The following is a 17,610-nucleotide window of genomic DNA, read 5'->3' as shown; positions in this document are numbered from 1 at the left end:
TTTATCTAGGTAACAGCTAACCTACCTTTGTAATATATCTATCACTCATCACTCACCCTTTCTGTATGAAAAGAACAGCAGAGATAATAGTACGAGTGAATTTACATCTTGAAGGATAAATCTGGGGCCAGGAGTTAGGAAAAAGCTATAGTTCTGTAGTTGAAAAGACTGATTTGGGGCTAATCTGACCATGCATCTTATACCTAGAGGTAGTGATTATTCACTGAAGAAAAGCAAGGAACTGAAATAGCTGCCCCCTCCCCTCCTTCCTTTTCTTCCCCTGTTCTTATCTCTACTGGGATTATTACCTTTTTTGTAAGAACACTCCTTTCCCTCCCCATCCACCCACCCACAATTCCTGTCTTTCTGTTCCCTCTGTCCAGATCTCTTGTAAAACTTACTTGGAAAATTTAGAACATGGAGTTTGAGGTTAGTTTTATCTCTTTTAAAATAAATAAAAAGAACACTTTTCACCTTAATTTTACAACATGGATTTCAATTTAAAATTTTATATTTCTCTTTTTCTATCTGAACTTAACTATAAATCTGGCTTTGTTTTTATTTATCCTAACTGGAATTAGATGCATATATTTCAAAAATCTTAATTCTATAGAATGTAGAGTTTAGCATGATAAAAAGTAATCACTGAAGAGAACTTGAAATGATTGGTTTTAAGATTTTTAGATTTATGTCTTTGTAAATCAGTATTAATAGTTTTTCATTCATCTGAAACCTGAATAGTTCGTCTAAACAGGTCTGTGTAATACAGAAAAAAGGAGTCTAATAAACATCTAATGTTTATTACAACATTACAACATGAGATATTTACTAAACATCTCATGACTCATATCATCTTATGGCATTGTTACCTCATTTTCGTATTGATAAACTTTATACCTTTTTTTTTTTCCATTTGCCACTAACATACTCTCTATTTTACCAGGAATATCAACCAGACTCCCAGAAATCATGTTGGTAGGATCTCAGTCATTCTCCCCTGGAGGTCCCAATGGGATTATTAGAAGCCAGTCCTTTGCTGGTTTCAGTGGTCTTCAAGAAAGGCGATCCAGGCAAGTACCAAATAGTCCTCTTTGGTGATGCTTGCAACTTGAGAATGAAAGTGAACCCTGGGTTTTTGCTTTCTCCTTTTGAGTAGAGGGCACTGCCTCTCTGGCCAAGAATGTAAACCAAACTGTTTTTTTTTAATTTTTTTTAATTTTAATTATTTAATTTGGATTCCTTTAGCAAAGGAGATATTTCTGAAGGTTTAGGGTAAATTAGCGATGTGTATGGATGGTTTTTATTTTGGAAACTGTCTGCATATTCAATACATTTTCCCAATGGGCATACAGAATTCAGAGACTATGAATGATGTTTTATTACATTGTGCTAAAGATTAAGACTATGCCCCTGGCAGGCTGGCTCTGGGAGAACAGATGTCATCTTCAGGACACACTGGGGGCGAGGGGATTGGGGGGAATGGGAGTGAGTCTCCAGTTCCCTTGGACATATAACCTAATTTAAAAAAAAAAAAAAGCCTTACCTTCCATCTTGGAATCAATACTGTGTATTAGTTCCAAGGCAGAAGGGCTAGGCAATGGGGGTTAAGTGACTTGCCCAGGGTCACACAGCTGGGAAGTGTCTGAGGCCAGATTTGAACCTAGGACCTCCCATCTCTAGGCCTGGCTCTGAATCCACTGAGTTACCCAGCTGTCCCCTATAACCCAATTTAAAACTGATCTTGCACGGATTCAAAGTCTGTTCTGAGATAGGACTTTTTTTTGGTTCACTATAAAAATATAAGCAAATAAGCAAAATACCATTGAACTTACCTTGGATCTTTTCCAAAAATGTGGAATCATAAGGTCAGAGATTTAGAGCTAAAGGGGATCCTCTTGTCTAATACCTTCATTATACAGATGAGGAAATTAAGAAACAAAGAGGCTGACTTGCTCATTGTCCCATGGGTAGCAAATGTTGGGGCTGGGAGTTAAACCAAGGCTCTCTGACTCCCTAGTCCAGGATCTGTCTCTCCACTAAACCCCACTGCCCTCCAAGAATCACATCTCAAGCCTCTGATAGCATTCTCACCCACATGACCTCGTGCTGTACAGTTTGTAAAATTTACATGGCTGGGCTGTGATCACAAAAACACAGGCTCACAGAGAGTGGTCGAGGTTGGTTATGAATTGCTGGTAGAGTATGATCATTTCTGCTAGATGGCCTGGACCTGTCTTGTCACCTATTCCTAATGATAGGAGTCCCAGGAACTTTGTCACAGCCACACAGCTGAGCTGATTTTTGTTGAAGTGGTCCTCTTGACACTGATGGCTGGCTCTGTTTGACTCAGCAACTGCTATGAAGAAACATCTACTCCTAGTGTTACATTGAAGCATCTTGTGTCCCAGTGAGCTCAGAAGAATTTTGCACTCCCTCCCACTCCATAAAACTGCAACATGGGAAAGTTGTCATTGTGGGGGCTGTGTGTGTATTTACTTCACTCTAATGTGCGGTAGCTGGGAAACTCATGACTCTAGCATGGGGACACTAATTCCACAAGCGATGGAGCTTGCCCCTGGTACTCTGAAACATATCTAATTTTACAGACTTGACCAAGAGCCTATCTATTCTTTCTACTTATCTCAGGGCCTTTGTGTTTTTCTCTTTTGTGGTTCCCATTGGGCACACATGACTTTTCTTTGGAGTGTATCACCTAACTGGGGCCAATCTCTGAGTGTTAGCTAATTAGCATTTACCAAAAAATATTTCAGTGAGTAACAAATTAAATACTGTGAGGCTAAAGCAGAATAATTCAAATCTGTCAACACACAGAGGAAAGTTTGTATTCCCCTGGAGTCTAAACAAGAGATGATAAAACCCCAAAGCACCTTTTGGGCAGAGTTTTTTCCTCATAAATGCTTCGTGTTGAACAGTTTTGACTTTTTTTCATTTTGTAGGTGTAATTCCTTCATTGAAAATACTTCAGCACTCAAGAAGCCTCAGGCCAAACTGAAGAAGATGCACAATTTAGGATACAAAGCCAATGGCCCTCCCAAAGAGCCTCAGCCTAAAAGGGTAGAAGAGGTCTACCGGTTCCTAAAGAATGGACTTGAGTAAGTAAGCACTTTGAACTGAGTGACTTTTTTGCTTATAAACCATATCTTTCCTTCTCATCTCTCTGTCTCTTTCCCTGGCTCCTTTTTCTTTCCTTCCTTCATTCTTCCTTCTTCCCTTCTCTTTTCCCTTCCTTTCTTTATTCAGAATTCAAACTCTAACCATGCCTTTGGAAATAGCTAATTTGCTGGTCTTATGAGATGTTCTCAAAATATCTAGTGGGTCCTATATCCTGCACAGGACCAAAAGAAATCAGAGAAATGTTCCACCCCATTCCTGAAGATTTAACATAGGTGGGGCTTTCATGGCATGTTTTTAATTCAAGTCTGAGACAGCGAGGTATAGTGGAAAGCTTGCTAGATTTTGAGTCAGAAGAGTTGGATTTAAATCCCAGATCCCAGTTTTCTTACATGCTACCTCCAGATACATACTCTTTGATTCAGTGACACTGGCCTCTTGGCTATTTGTTACAAGACACTCCATCTCTCAGCTCCAAGGCATTTTCTCTGACTGTCCCTCATGCTTGGAATATTCTTCCTTCTCCACTCCAACTACTGACCTTTCTGGCTTCCCAACTAAAATACCACCTTTTAAAGGGAGCCTTCTGCAACTCTCCTTAATTCTAGGGCCTTCCCTCCTTTAAATACTTTCTTTTTATCCTATCCTTAGTTTAACTTGTGTATTTCTGTTTCTGTACTGTCTCTCCCTTTAGACTATAAACTCCTTGACAGCAGGAATTATCTTTTGCTCTTTTAGTATCCTGGGCTAAGCACAGCACCTGTCATTTTGTAGGTGGTTAATAAGTTTTTATTGAATAATTACTGATTGACCTTAAAGCTAAAGATATCACCTAGGTTTTTTCTTACAACTCTGCCTACTTCCTGGCATTTCAATCAATTTGGTGTCATCCTTTCTCACTACCCACATAATATTTGTCTTTTTCTAAAATTTTAATTTTTAAAAATAATCTTTAGTTATCAAATATTTATTTTTCTTCTCCTTCCATGCCCTCCAACTCAATAATAATTTTAAAAAGAACAAAAACCTTTCAGCTAATATATAGTCATACAAACCAAATTTCCATATTGGTCATGTAAAAAAATGTTCCTCATTCTAAATATTTAGTCTATTGCCTCTTTGTCAGGAGGCAGGTAGCATTTATTATTGTTCTTTTAGAATAATGGTTGATCATAGCTTTCATCAAAGTTTTTAAGTCTCTTAAAATTGTTAATAGTTATGATGGTGTTATGGTATAAATTGCTCTCCTGATTCTTCTCAGTTTACTCTGTCTCTCTTCATACTAGTCTCGTCAAGTTTCTCTAAAACCATCACTTATCATTTCTTTTAGTATAATATATTCTATCATATTTGTAGTGGATACCTTATTTGCCTTCCTCAATTGATTGGCATTCCCCCAGTTTTCAATTCTTTGCTACCACCAAAAGAATTGTTACAGATATTTATTTGCATCCTTAGTTAGAGTTTAGTTTGTTGGGACTAATCCTTCCCTTAACCTATTCTCCCTCTTATTCCCTTTTCTCCCTTCTCTCTTTAATATCCTATTTTCCTGTTGAGTGAAATTTTCCCAGCTGCTTCTTCCATTCCTCCTTCATTTGTCTAGTCTTCTGCTTGCATATTCCAATTTTATGAAATAATTTTCCTTATCTTTCTTCCTTTCCCCCCACCTACTAAACCTCTATTCCCCTCCCTTTCTACTCTTCTTTCAAAATTATCAAAACAGAACCATTCCTAAATTCTCTAGACTCCCTCTGTCTGTGGATGACAGGATTGCTAGGGGAGGGGGGGAGCAGACACATGTATATTACCCTTGTTTAATTCTTTGTTATTTTTTTATGTTTACTTTTATGTTTCTCTTGACTCCTATATGTGTTTTTTGTTTATAACCCTTGCCTTCTATCTTAGAATCAATACTATGTATTGGTTCCAGAGCAAAAGAATGGTAAGGACTAGTCTAAACAATGGGAGTTAAGTGACCTGCTCAGGGTCACACAGCAATCTTTTAGTACCTCCAAAGTATTCAAAGCCTGGGCAAAGTCTAACTGCTGTCCCTCTGGTCTGTGCTCTGCAAGTTCTTGGGTTTAGATCTGAGCAACAGGTTTGTGGGCTTATCCTCATTGGTATTTTCTTAGGCTCAGGCACTGTTAGCCTGCTGTACAGAACTTTAAGTCCCCCTTTGGTCTGAGATTCCTGCCCTGGTTATGTTACTACATGCTTCAGACTGGCCTGGAAGCTGGAACTGAAACCCTACCCTGCCCCTAAGCTGCTCCTGGTTTTGGAATTTGCCCCTTACTTAGCACACCCCCTAAGGCTTGAAACCATTTGTCACTCTGGAATGCTCTCCCTCATTACATGTTCTTTTCTCAGTTAGCCCTGGATTTGTGACCCTGAACTGGTGGTGAGCAACAGAGCCACCAGTTTGCACCCTATTTCTGTACTTTGCACATGTGTAAGCTTCTCTCTGCCAGGTCTGGGACCTCTTCTTGGCCAGAGGCACAGCTTCTCATTGTTGTGTTGGTTACTTAATTATCACTCATTGTGATGCCTGCAAGGCCTGTCTGTCTCCCTTTGTCAACCTGAGCTAGAAAGATGACTTTGCTATTCCTAATAAAGATTTGTTTTGATGTATTTTTTTCTTTTTTAAAAAACAATAATATGTATTATTCCAAGGCAAGAGAGGTAAGGGCTAGGCAATGGGGGCTTATGTGACTTGCCCAAGGTCACACAGCTAGGATGTGTCTGAAGCCACATTTGAACCCATGACCTTGCATCTCTAGGTCTTGTGTATTTTCTATAACTGTTTAAATGAGTTGGGGGGGAAAAGAGTTCACCATACATCTTCCTGCCACTCTGCCATATTGGATCCACCTCCCCACTCACATGATAGCAAAAATTAGTGCCCCAGAATTTGTAATAAAACAATGAGAAGAAGCTGTAGGTGTCCACAAAACAAGGCTTCTCTGCATAATCTTCCTTCCAGGGGAATTGGAAGAGGTCCCTAGTCATCACCAGATTTCCTTTGACGTAAGGCAGAGTTCACAATTGCCTTTCTGACCTTATCTTTATAGTGAGTATCTGGAGTTTCATCAGACAGAGTTGGACAAGTTGACTGCTCAGTTAAAAGACATGAGAAGAAACTCTCGCCTGGTAAGTACGATCTTGTCATTAATACATTAACAATCTGTTGGTTTCAATGACAGAGACTTATCTGCCAGGTACTTAAAATTGCAGTGGAAGGTACGAGTGGGGAAGAGAGCTATTAAGAAAAGCAGGTCTCAGTCGTAAATTGCTATCTCCCATCTTTACGCATTTTAAGGTCATCAATATGCTGTCTATTGGCTGTTGTAATTGTTTTGCGAAGAGGTTAGGTTGAATGAAAATCCAGAGCTCAAAAGAAAGGAGAAACAACACAGAGAGGTGGGCTGTTTTATGTATACATTCTTGTGTTCCTAGTATGTTGACAGGACAGGCTAATGGAATCCAAAACACTATCATTCTTTCCTTGATGAAGGAAACACCATGATAGAGGTAGGTGTCAGAGAAGCAGCAAAAGAAAGAACGGCTCTAGATTGGGAACCCCTTGAGGAGAAGCACAAATACAGAACATCACAAAGGTTTAGGAATTCCTTGGACATTCTGATCATACAATGAATGCCCATCTCTAACTAAAAATAAAATCACCAGTTTTCCTGTGACTTTGAAATGCAGCATGATGTAGGAGAAAGGGGAACTAGGCATAGATCAAAAGAACGTGGATTATAGTATTGCCTCAGACACTTATAGGCCATATGATCCTGGGCAAATAGTCCCTGTGCCTCAGTTTCCTTTTTTGTAAAATGAGTGTTGGATTTGATGGCTTCAGAAGTCACATCCTAATCTCTGATCCTATAAATGCTGACATTATTAGTGTGGATGAGAGAGAAGAGGAAGAAAAAGAAGGATTCTGGAAGGGAAGAGGGCAGTTGTGTTATTTATGGTTGAATGGTTTAGAGAATAGCCATTTCTCACCATTACCTAACTTGAGTACTTGTGTGTTTCTGAGAGCCTAAAAGCAAAAATGGCTCAGTCTGACCTGAGTAATAATGCTCAATGCTTTTTCACTGTATTGCCTTTAGACTGAGTCTGTAATCTCAATTGAGGTTAGTAGGTCAATGTGAGCAACATAAGTGTAAAGATAGGAAACAAAGTGAATGAATCTGAAAGTGCATTGAGTATGGAGATAGTAAAACCTGAGTTTGAGCTTTGTGATCTTGGGCAAATCCTTTCATTTCTTTCAATTTACTCAGCTATAAAATGATGGGTTAAGGTTACATCAGAACTTCTTAACCAGGGTTTGTTTGTTTTTTATTTTGGACTGTTTTAATTTAATCTTATATTTGATTTATATTTTTATTTTATTAAATATGTTATATATAATAAACATACATTGACTATAAATATTATTTCATATTTATATTTTCCTTTATTTTTTGTATTTTTATAACTATATTGCAATATAATGTATTTCCTTTCGGAATTCTGGGAAGGAGACCATAAGTTTCATCAGGCTGCTGAAGGAGTCTATGAAACCAAAAAAGATTAAAAATCTCTGGACTAGATGATGTTAAAGTGCTTCATACCTATAATCCTTTTCTGCCTTCTCTATGTTTTGGACTCCAAGGTGGACTCCCAGGTTTTATGCTGCATAGATTTTCCTCCTGGTAATGCTCCCCTACTTGTCTCTCCCATATATGCACTCTGTCCTACCCTCCTAAGGATGATCATAGGACCATAGATACAGAGATTGAGGTCATTAACTACAACTCTCTCATTTTATGGATGGCAAAATGGGGCCCCAAGGAGGTTAACTGATTTGCTCAAGGTCACATGAATAACATTAGTGTTTTGGGACTCAGATCCTCTGACTCATGAGCCAATGCTCTTTCCCTTCTACCATGCCCTTCAAGTAGTCTAGCTATAGCGACTGCTATTGGTTCCAGCGCCAAAAGCTTATAGAATACTTTTTTGATCCCCTTAATGGTAGCAAAATTTCAATGATGCTTCAATGATCTCCTCAGTAGATGAATCTTTTGAGAGTGGATTTCCTTTTTGAAACAAGTCAAAAACAGTTCAGGACCAAGTGTGGTGAAGAATGGGATATGATTAATGTGTAATACTAATTTAGATTTAAGAAAAGGGATATGAATGAAACCAGTTTTCTTTGGCAAGTATTTATGAAGGACTTCATACATGTGACAAGGCAAAGACACATCTGCTGTCCTCAATAACTTTATATTCTAATGAAACACAAACTTATGTGGCTGATGAACTGGATCTCAAGTATGTTTTTTCTTTTTGAAGATCCACCTTCTTTCTCTCCCACTGCCCTCCTCATCCCCACCTTGAGAAAGCAAGAAAAACAAAACCCCTGTTATAAACATTTAGTCAAGCAAGATAAATTCTCACATTGGCCATTTCTGCAAAATGTCTCCCAATTAGTCTTCTCTAGCTCTGAAGCAATTTTAAAGAGAAATTTTGAAATTGTTTTTTGAGACCTTGCTGTATTTTGGAGAATGAGTATCTCTAGCCTCTCAAAGTGACTACTTTGAGTAGTAAATTAATATTTATTTGGATGTTGATTGTATTCAATTTGCAGTGTATAAAACATGAAAAACACTACTTATAAGATTAGTGATGATTGGGTATGGTTTTGAGTATAGTTGAAAGAACAATATTATGATTGCAAGGAATTGATTCCACTGGTCTTCAGAATATACCAGATAGACACCCTGGGATAGAATTTGAATTCTCTGTGTCTCAATTTCTCTGTAAAATATGAAGAATAATACCAGCCACCTATTCTCTTCAGAGTAAATGTAAATGGAGTAATAAAAAGATTGATTTTTAGATATTTTGAAAGCTTTGTCACCAAAGCTCAATAGTCCAAATGGTCTTGGAAGACCCTCAGAGGTTTGGGGTTTTTTGTTTTATTCTGTTTTATAGCAAAAAGAGCACTAAATGGGGCCAATTGTTATTACCAAAGAGACAAAGGTTAAAAAAATGCAAGCTAGCTTTCTCCAACACTTTCAATAGCAATTTGGGAGAAGAAATAGTTTAATTTTTTTGTCCCTTTCTTCATTTTAGGGTGTTCTATATGACTTAGACAAGGTAAGTAACACATCCTTCTTTTCATTTATTTGGCTATTCATTGGCTTGGACAAGGGTAAATTCCTTAGGACTTGTGTAAATCCCTTAGGACATCTCAAAAACTGATTATTCTTGGTTTTCTTGATAATATAATCTTTTATTTACAAAACTAACCAAGAATTGAATCTCATTTTGGCAGTTATACTACCTGTCTCCAGACTCCCAGCCTCAGAATGTGCTTGAGAACTTGGGTCTTATTCCTAAAATATCTCAATAGTCTTTCACTTATTGATAAAACATTTCATTTTCCAAGTACTTTGAATTTCTTAATTTTTTTAGTAGGAAAAGAGTGCTGCTTTTTAAAAAAGTACACAGAAAAGCAGCTAGCACATACCCTAGGAAAAAACAATTTCATTTCAGAATTATCATGAACACAACTTTATTATCTGCTCTATGTGTTCAGAGAGAGGAATAGAAGAAATTTAAGGAAGTTAAAATTCATTAAAATACCTATTCTTATTTAAGTCAATATCTTCCAACAAGCCTATGTGTAAGAGAGGGTTTGGGAGGGATTAAGAAATGTTCAGCACCATATTTTATTGATTGATAGCTATTTCAATAAAGGAATGTATCTGTATTAATTTAAATTAGGCTTCAAATGATTATTTTTTCAAACTTCTCTTTTTTTTTTTTAATCTAGCAAATCAAAACAATCGAAAGATACATAAGACGACTGGAGTTTCACATTAGTAAGGTAATTGAAGTTCCTATCATTTTTCCTCTGACTTCCAGTTCTTAAGTTACTGATCAATACAGGTTTTCATGAATTGGGTCCATGGGGAATTCCTTGCATAAGTGACTTTCAAACAGGCAAGAAATCAAGGCCCAGAGGAGGCAATGGGGAAGGGAGGAAGGAAGATTCAGAATAACATCTATGAGTGGCTGGTGTTCTTTATTTATTGGGGGGCGGGGGGACTAATTTTTTAATATATTTTTAAAATTTTGTTTAATTGATTAATTAAGAAAATTTTTCCATGGTTACATGATTCATGTTCTTTCCCTCCCCTCTTCTCACCCCTCTCTAGTTGCCAATGCACAATTCTACTGTGTTTTACATGTGTCATTAATCAGGATCTATTTCGATATTATTGATATTTGCACTAGGGTGATCATTCAGAATCTATATCCCCAATCATATCCTCATCAATCCATGTGATAAAGTGGTTGTTTTTCTTCTGTGTTCTCCCATAATGCTTTCTCTGGATGTGGATAGTGTTCTTTCTCATAAGTCCTTCAGAATTTTCCTGGATCATTGTATTGATGCTAGTAGAGAAGTCCACTACATTCAATTGTGCCACAGTGTATCTGTCTCTGTGTACAATGTTCTCCTGGTTCTGCTCCTTTCACTCTGCATCTGTTCCTGGACATCATTCCAGTTCACATAGAATTCCTCCAGTTCATATAATTCCTTTGAGCACAATAGTATTCCATCACCAACAGATACCACAATTTGTTTAGCCATTCCCCAACCAGAGGGCATCCCCTCATTTTCGAATTTTTTGCCAGGTTGGTGTTCTTTATTTTAATTTTTCCATCTCATGGAATTTGTCTGCTAGCTCTCTCCATATTTGCCCCATGTATTAATGACAGGGCATTATCTGAAAATTATCTTCCTTCTTACCCCTTAACTGGTTGTTTTTCACCATCACTTCTTCCCCAAATAAAAAATAACAAGCCAGAAACCCTAAGAGTTTTGCTCCATTTTTGACTCTCTTCCTGTTTCATCTTTGTTGTGAGCTACTACAAGAGGAAAAAATTGTGTTGAAGCTAGTTCCTAAAACTTTCTATGTATCTTTTGACATTAGAAACAGAATCAATTCTATATTGGGGAGGAAGGGTTTAAAAATCAAATTATTACTATCTAAATGGTTATTCTTTAGAGTTTCCAGAAATTAAAAAATACATATAATAATTTTTTTTAAATGCAGTCCCAAGAATTTAAATTGGTAAATTACATTCTAAGGTTGTAACTAAGAAATACTGATACTGGTCCTTGGGTGGCAGAGGAGAGTTTTTGGCTTTATTACTTTTCAATTCTATTTGTATATTTAAATATACATACACATTTTTATAAATCAATGCACAGAAGCATAGCTATTGCAATAATTTGCAAATGTTCACTCTACAGTTTTAATTACCCAACCAAATGATTTTAAAATCTATCTGTAGGGAAAATTGGTTTTTCTTTATTGACATGCATTAAATTAAAGGTTAGAGAGTCTATATTTAAAATTGGGAACATCATTTTAGGCTTTCATCCTAGGTCCAGTTCACTTTAAGGCCCACAGAGCTTTTCCTTCTGCTTTTCTTCCTTTTCTAGAAAATTAACCAGAGAAGAATTTTCCATCTTGATTAGTTCTTTTCCTTCTATGTCCCCTATGCCATTAAAACAATGAATATTTTTCATTAACAGACTCTATAAGACACCACTCAATTCGTTGCCAAAAGGGAAAGAGCTAGGTCCATGCAGCTATTCTCTTCAAGTTCCAGAAGGCCCCTTTAAGGCCTGATTGAGCCAATGGATAGTCACAAGGGATTTTTAACAAAAAGATTTTGTGTCATTCTAAAAATTGCTTTAACCTGTATTAAGTAGAATTGTCACCCCATACAGAAGAGGGGGAAAGATGAAAAACAGGAAATACTATAACCAGTAGTTACTTTTCTTTTCATTGGAAAATCAGAAATTTGCTTTTAAAGGAAAAAAACTTAAACCTTATTAAACTTAAGAGAGAAAATATTCAACTCACAGCTATGCTAGTAATATCCATTTTTAATTTTCTTCAGAGGCCAAAGAGCTAGTCCAGAAATAAGAACACAAGTAATTTAAACCTAATTAGATTTACTTAGTAATAGTGTCCTTCAGAAGTGAAAAAGTTGCTGCTAGTGTCAAAACTTGAAGTATTATAATTTCTCCCCTCAAAGAAGGCTACCTTTGTCTGAAGACTTAAATGTTTTTATCATGACCAGGTGGATGAACTCTATGAAGCTTATTGTATCCAAAGACGACTCCAAGATGGTGCTAGCAAAATGAAGCAAGCATTTGCCACCTCCCCAGCCAGCAAAGCTGCCAAAGAGAGTTTATCTGAAATTAATAGGAGCTACAAGGAATATACGGAGGTATGTACTAGTCTATTCAGCCACTAAATAAAGTCATTCCAAGAAACAAGCACCATGCAAGTGGTTACTTTGACCCACCTTCCCCCTAAAGTCTCACTCATCCCCAGAGCTGAATAAGCTCTTCTCTTCTATCACACTTTTTTTTTGGCTATCTGTGGTAATTTGTTTTGAAGGTGATGTATTGGGCTTGTTTGGTTGTTAGTTTCTGTATTTTGTATATTCAAGAGCAATCATGAATGATCTCACTCTCCATTTTAACTATTATACTTTGTACTATTCTTACATGATCACATTCTATCTTTTGGTTTATTGCATATATCTTCTCTCAGAGGTAAATAGTCCATTCAGTCACTAAATAATCATTCCAAAAAACAAGCACCATGCAAGTGATTACTTTGACCCATCCTCCCCCTGTAATCCCACTCATCCCCAGAGCTGAATAAGCTCTTCTTCTCTTCTGTTGCCCTTTTTTGACTATCTGTGAGAATTTGTTTTGAAGGTAAGTATTGGACTTGTTTGGTTGTTAGTTTCCATATTTCTTATATTCAAGGGCAATCATGAATGATCTCACTCTCCATTTAACTATTATACTTTGTACCATTCTTACATGATCACATTCTATCTTTTGGTGTACTGCATATATCTTTTCTCAGAGGTAAATAGTCCATTTAGTCACTAAATAGTCATTCCAAGAAACAAGCACCAAGCAAGTGGTTACTTTGTCCCATCCTCCCCCTGCAACCTCACCCACCCCCAAAGTTGAATAAGCTCTTCTCTTCTATTGCCCTTTTTTGGCTATCTGTGGGAATTTGTTTTGAAGGTGAGTTTGGGTCTTGTTTGGTTGTTAGTTTCCATATTTCGTATATTCAAGGACAATCATGAGTGATCTCACTCTCCATTTTAACTATAATACTTTGTACCATTCTTACATGATCACATTCTATCTTTTGGTGTACTGCATATATCTTTTCTCCTTTGCAAGATAAACTCTTTGAAGGCTTTGAAGAAAACTCTTTGTATTCCTCTTAGTGGCAGAGCCTTGTACACAGTAGGCACTCATTAATTGTTTATTGAATGAATAAATGAATGAAGCAGGTGGAGTTTATACCCTCAGGACTGTCTAACTTGGAAGTATTTTTCCATTCCTTTTCATCTTTCTCCTAGGATGAAAAGTAACTTTTTTAGCATTTAAGTCCAATATTCTAGGTTTGGCATTCATGAGTAAGAATAAAGTTGGCATTCATGAGTAAGAGTAAAGTCAGAGAGAGTAAATAAAAGTGTTCACAGACCTTAAGGTCATGTCATTTGGTTTCACTGATGCCTTGCTGAACCAAACAAATAACTTTGTTCTCCTTGACATTTTTCGTGTTCTACTGCACTGTCCCTGACTTATATAGCTACACAACCATACATAAAGTATATTGTTATTCTCTTAAGGCTATATGGGGAATGGAAAGAATACTAGACTTGGCAAAGTGAGGAGATGTTAGGTTGAATCCCCAGCTCCAGCACTGATTAGATATGTCTCTCTGAGTTTTGATGTCCTCATTTACAAAATTAAGGAGATAATCCTTGCATTATGTGCCTCAATTGTACAGTAGAAACTCATTTTATGGACTCAACATAAATATGATTTGTTGGTTCATGTAATCAATTTCTAGCTCCTTCCTACATAGCTCTACCATTTTCACAGTAATCAGCTCTTTCTTTCTTTTTTAAAAATAATCCTTACCTTCTGTCTTGGAATCAGCACTGTGTATTGGTTCTAAAAAGGGCTAGTCAAAGGGGATTAAGTGACATGCTCAGGGTCACACAACTAGGGAAATATATGAGGCCAGATTTGAACCCTGAAGTTTCTTTCTCTAGGCCTGGCTCTCAATCCATTGAATTGCCCCCAATAGCAGTTTTAAAAAAAGGAAAAGGAGAAGCACAAGATTTTTTTTTCTTCTGTTTTGTTTTTTTAAGGAAGTTTGGTCTGATGCAGATGTTATGTTTTCCTTCACAGAATATGTGCACAATCGAAGCAGAGCTGGAGCAGCTTCTAGGAGAATTTTCCATCAAGATGAAAGGTAATTTTAAAAATTACTTCCAGATTGGCTGCAGGGCTCTATAATACACCTAATTTAAATACCATTAATTATATATTATTGTTAATATATTATAAAGATAGTGCAACTAGGTGGTAGTAGATAAAGTGCTGGGTTTGAAACTAGCAGTGTGACCCTGGGCAAGTCACTTTACCCTGTTTGCCTCAGTTTCCTCATCTATCAAATGAACTGAAGAAGGAAATGGCAAACTATTCTAGTTTCTTTGCCAAGAAAATCCCAAATGAGGTTACAAAGACACAACTGAAAATGATTGAATAACAATAAAAACAGCACATAGTTTTGATTTTAAATGCAAAGACCTAATGCCTTTCCCTACTCCTCCCTTTCTGATCCATTTCATCTCTATGCCCAATCCCATGACATACTAAGCTCCTAGAACCCCAGCTAATATTCACAGCATACAGTGCCTGCCTGCCTTCTTAGTGATTATCTCACTAGAGAATGCACCCTTTTCTTTCCTTATAGCACTTAGCACTCTGTTGGCTTTCAGATGGTTAATGAAGCAAAAGTAAATATGTGAACACATACCAGAGCGTTACACTTTAGCTGCTCTAAAATATAAAAACAATCTGGATCTTGGGAGGGGAAAGGTATCACTTAATGGTTTATACCTGAATTACAGACAGCTCAGAGGTCAGAAAGTGCTGTCTAAAAAAGCAATCAGTAGAGCATGCTGGTGTTTTTATGTTCAACTCAAATGTAAAGTGGAGCTAGAATATAAGCCATATCATTCCAAATTTTTCCTAGCAGTTTGATCTTTATACTTCTAATGGGGACTAACTACTTCCATGAGTAATGGAGTCAAAAGCAAAAGGAATTGAATCCAACCAAACCCCAACAGGAGAGGTTCATGTTGGAGTGACTCAGTCACCTGCCTCGTACCTGAAAGTTTCCCCAGTTTCATGCCATGTTTTGACACAAAAAAAGCCTGTTGGGATGAATGTACTTAATAGCAGAGTGGCCTGGGCTCTGGGCTCCATTAATGGACACATTTGTTTTTTGGCAGCTGTGGTAAATCATTTTAGATGCCATTCATGGATTTCTTACAAAAGAATCCCCCCATGTCTCAAGTTAATAAAGTCTTGACTTAATAATTTTGCTTCCACATGGAAAGAGCATTGGCTATAGATTTATTTAGAAGACCTCTGTTTAAATCCTTTCTCTGCTGCCTTGGGCACATCCTTTAATCTTTCAGGTCCTCAGTTTCTTCATCAGTAAAAAAAAGAAAGTTAGATGACTTCTAAGATCGAATCAAAATCTATGATCCATGTACTTGTCAAGTTATGTTCACTCATTGTTGCTTACTTTACAATGGCAGTTCAGATTTGGGGGTATTTTTTTTGTTTTTCTTTCTTTTTGGATTTTTGAAGGTCTAATCAAATTTCTCTTCTAGACGTTTTGAATCGTTTACTAGTGGAATTAACTTACTACCAAATAATTGATAATTGGTTAGCCTTCTTTCCCAATTTCCTTCCTTCAGAGCTGAGAAATCGGCACATGATTGGCATTATGGTTGGGAGCACAGGTGTAAGGAGTCTGGCTACCCACATGGCCTTTTTTTTTTGGCCTTTCAATAAAATCCTGCTTAATTCTAGCTTGGGTTACTTTTAGTTTGTTCTTATGTAGTTCTGATGCTAGGACATTCAGAGTACAAAAAAATGAAGCGCCAAATTTCCCATTGTCCTCATTTGAAAAGCAGGATGGGTGGGGAAGTGAAAGAAGGGAGTGGAGAAGGGAGAGAGAGAAGGAAAGATGCATAAAATCCATTTTAAAAGAAATCCACACCCCACCAAAAAAAAAAAAAAACCTTTTTGGGAGCTCCTGAGGGCATATCATCTAGGAGACTGTTCTCTAATGGCTCCTTCCTAAAGCAGCTTTAATACGGTATGTGAGCATGACACCAAAATGAAACATAGCTTTGGGGCAAACTCAGGGACCATGTTAAAACCAGGGATGAGCACTTAGTGAACACAGGCTACATTCTGTGTATACGCCGGGGTGAAAAGTTGTATGCCAAGAAGTGAACAGCAGAGAAAATGAGGTCAGGCCACATGTGTAAAGCATGCTTCTGAGGAAGGAAAAAGTATCTGAATACTAGAAAATCTAAATGATTTATGCTCCTGTTGCCAAATTGGAAAGCTCTTACTGTTAACTGAAGAACTCAGCAATACTGTTTGCCCTTGTTTTACTTGGAGAAAGTGAGGCTTAGGGAATTGAAGACTTGAGTGGGAAGTCCTAAGGGAGATGGGGGGAAGGAGGGAGAGAGAAAGAGAGAGAGCTCACTTTGGGAAAATAAAGACAGTGTGGGTGGCCATTTCTATTGCAGTATCCTTGCAATGAAGAAAAGATTTTGTAGACAGTATAAATATATATGAAACAATGTGACTAAAGTGCAGGATTCAGCCTTGGAAATAACCTAAGGCTCACCACCAAACCAGAAATAAAACTAGCAAGGTCTAGAGAAATACAAATCATGAGCAGCTAGAATTCAGGGGGAAAACAAGCAAACAGACTTAAACATAAACATCAGTAACCTTTTTTTTTTAACCCTTATATTGTATCTTAGGATCAATTCTAACACAGAATAATTGCAAGGACTAATTAATTGGTGTTAAATGACTTGCCCAGGGTCACACAGCTAGGAAGTGTTTGAGGCCAGATTTGAAACCAGGATCTCCTGTTTCTAGGCCTGGCTCTCAATCCATTGAGCCACCTAGCTGCCCCCTAGTTCTATATATCTTTTATTTATTTATAGGGCCCTTACCTTCCACCTTAGCATCAATACTGGGTATTGGTTCCAAGGCAGAAGAGTAGTAAGGGCTAGTGTGTATATCTTTTAAAATAAGACTTTTATCAGATAAACCTACTATGAAAAGATCTTTCCAATTTACCTACTTTTCTTCTAATTTTAATTGCACTAGTTTCATTTGTGCAAGAACTTTTAAATTTTATGTAATCAATATTATCTGTTTTGCCTTCTGTGATCCTTTCTATCTCTTTGTTCATGAATTCTTCCCTTAGGTATAGCTATGACAGGTAATTTCTTCCTTGCTCCTCTAATTTGCTT

The 17,610-nt window shown here is 37.1% G+C and overlaps 1 protein-coding gene across 9 annotated transcripts in view; it reads left to right on the top strand.

Moving 5' to 3' along the window:
• Positions 1–17,610, top strand: part of RIPOR2 (RHO family interacting cell polarization regulator 2) — a 127,008-nt gene that overhangs the window by 67,492 nt on the left and 41,906 nt on the right. For 7 of the 9 annotated variants that reach the window (XM_001375399.5, XM_007487858.3, XM_056823519.1 and 4 more), the window contains 7 exons: positions 944–1,070; positions 2,958–3,113; positions 6,201–6,279; positions 9,256–9,279; positions 9,959–10,012; positions 12,286–12,435; positions 14,441–14,504. In XM_001375399.5, the coding sequence (XP_001375436.2) occupies positions 944–1,070; positions 2,958–3,113; positions 6,201–6,279; positions 9,256–9,279; positions 9,959–10,012; positions 12,286–12,435; positions 14,441–14,504 (654 nt within the window). Of the gene's footprint in view, positions 1–370; positions 430–943; positions 1,071–2,425; positions 2,579–2,957; positions 3,114–6,200; positions 6,280–9,255; positions 9,280–9,958; positions 10,013–12,285; positions 12,436–14,440; positions 14,505–17,610 lie in introns of those variants that run through there. The other 2 variants (XM_056823522.1, XM_056823523.1) reach the window with 2 other exon arrangements.

The sequence above is a fragment of the Monodelphis domestica genome, chromosome 3 (genome assembly GCF_027887165.1).
Source record: "Monodelphis domestica isolate mMonDom1 chromosome 3, mMonDom1.pri, whole genome shotgun sequence".
In the NCBI taxonomy this organism is placed as follows: Eukaryota; Metazoa; Chordata; class Mammalia; order Didelphimorphia; family Didelphidae; genus Monodelphis; species Monodelphis domestica.
This window is presented reverse-complemented; position numbering and strand designations above follow the sequence as displayed.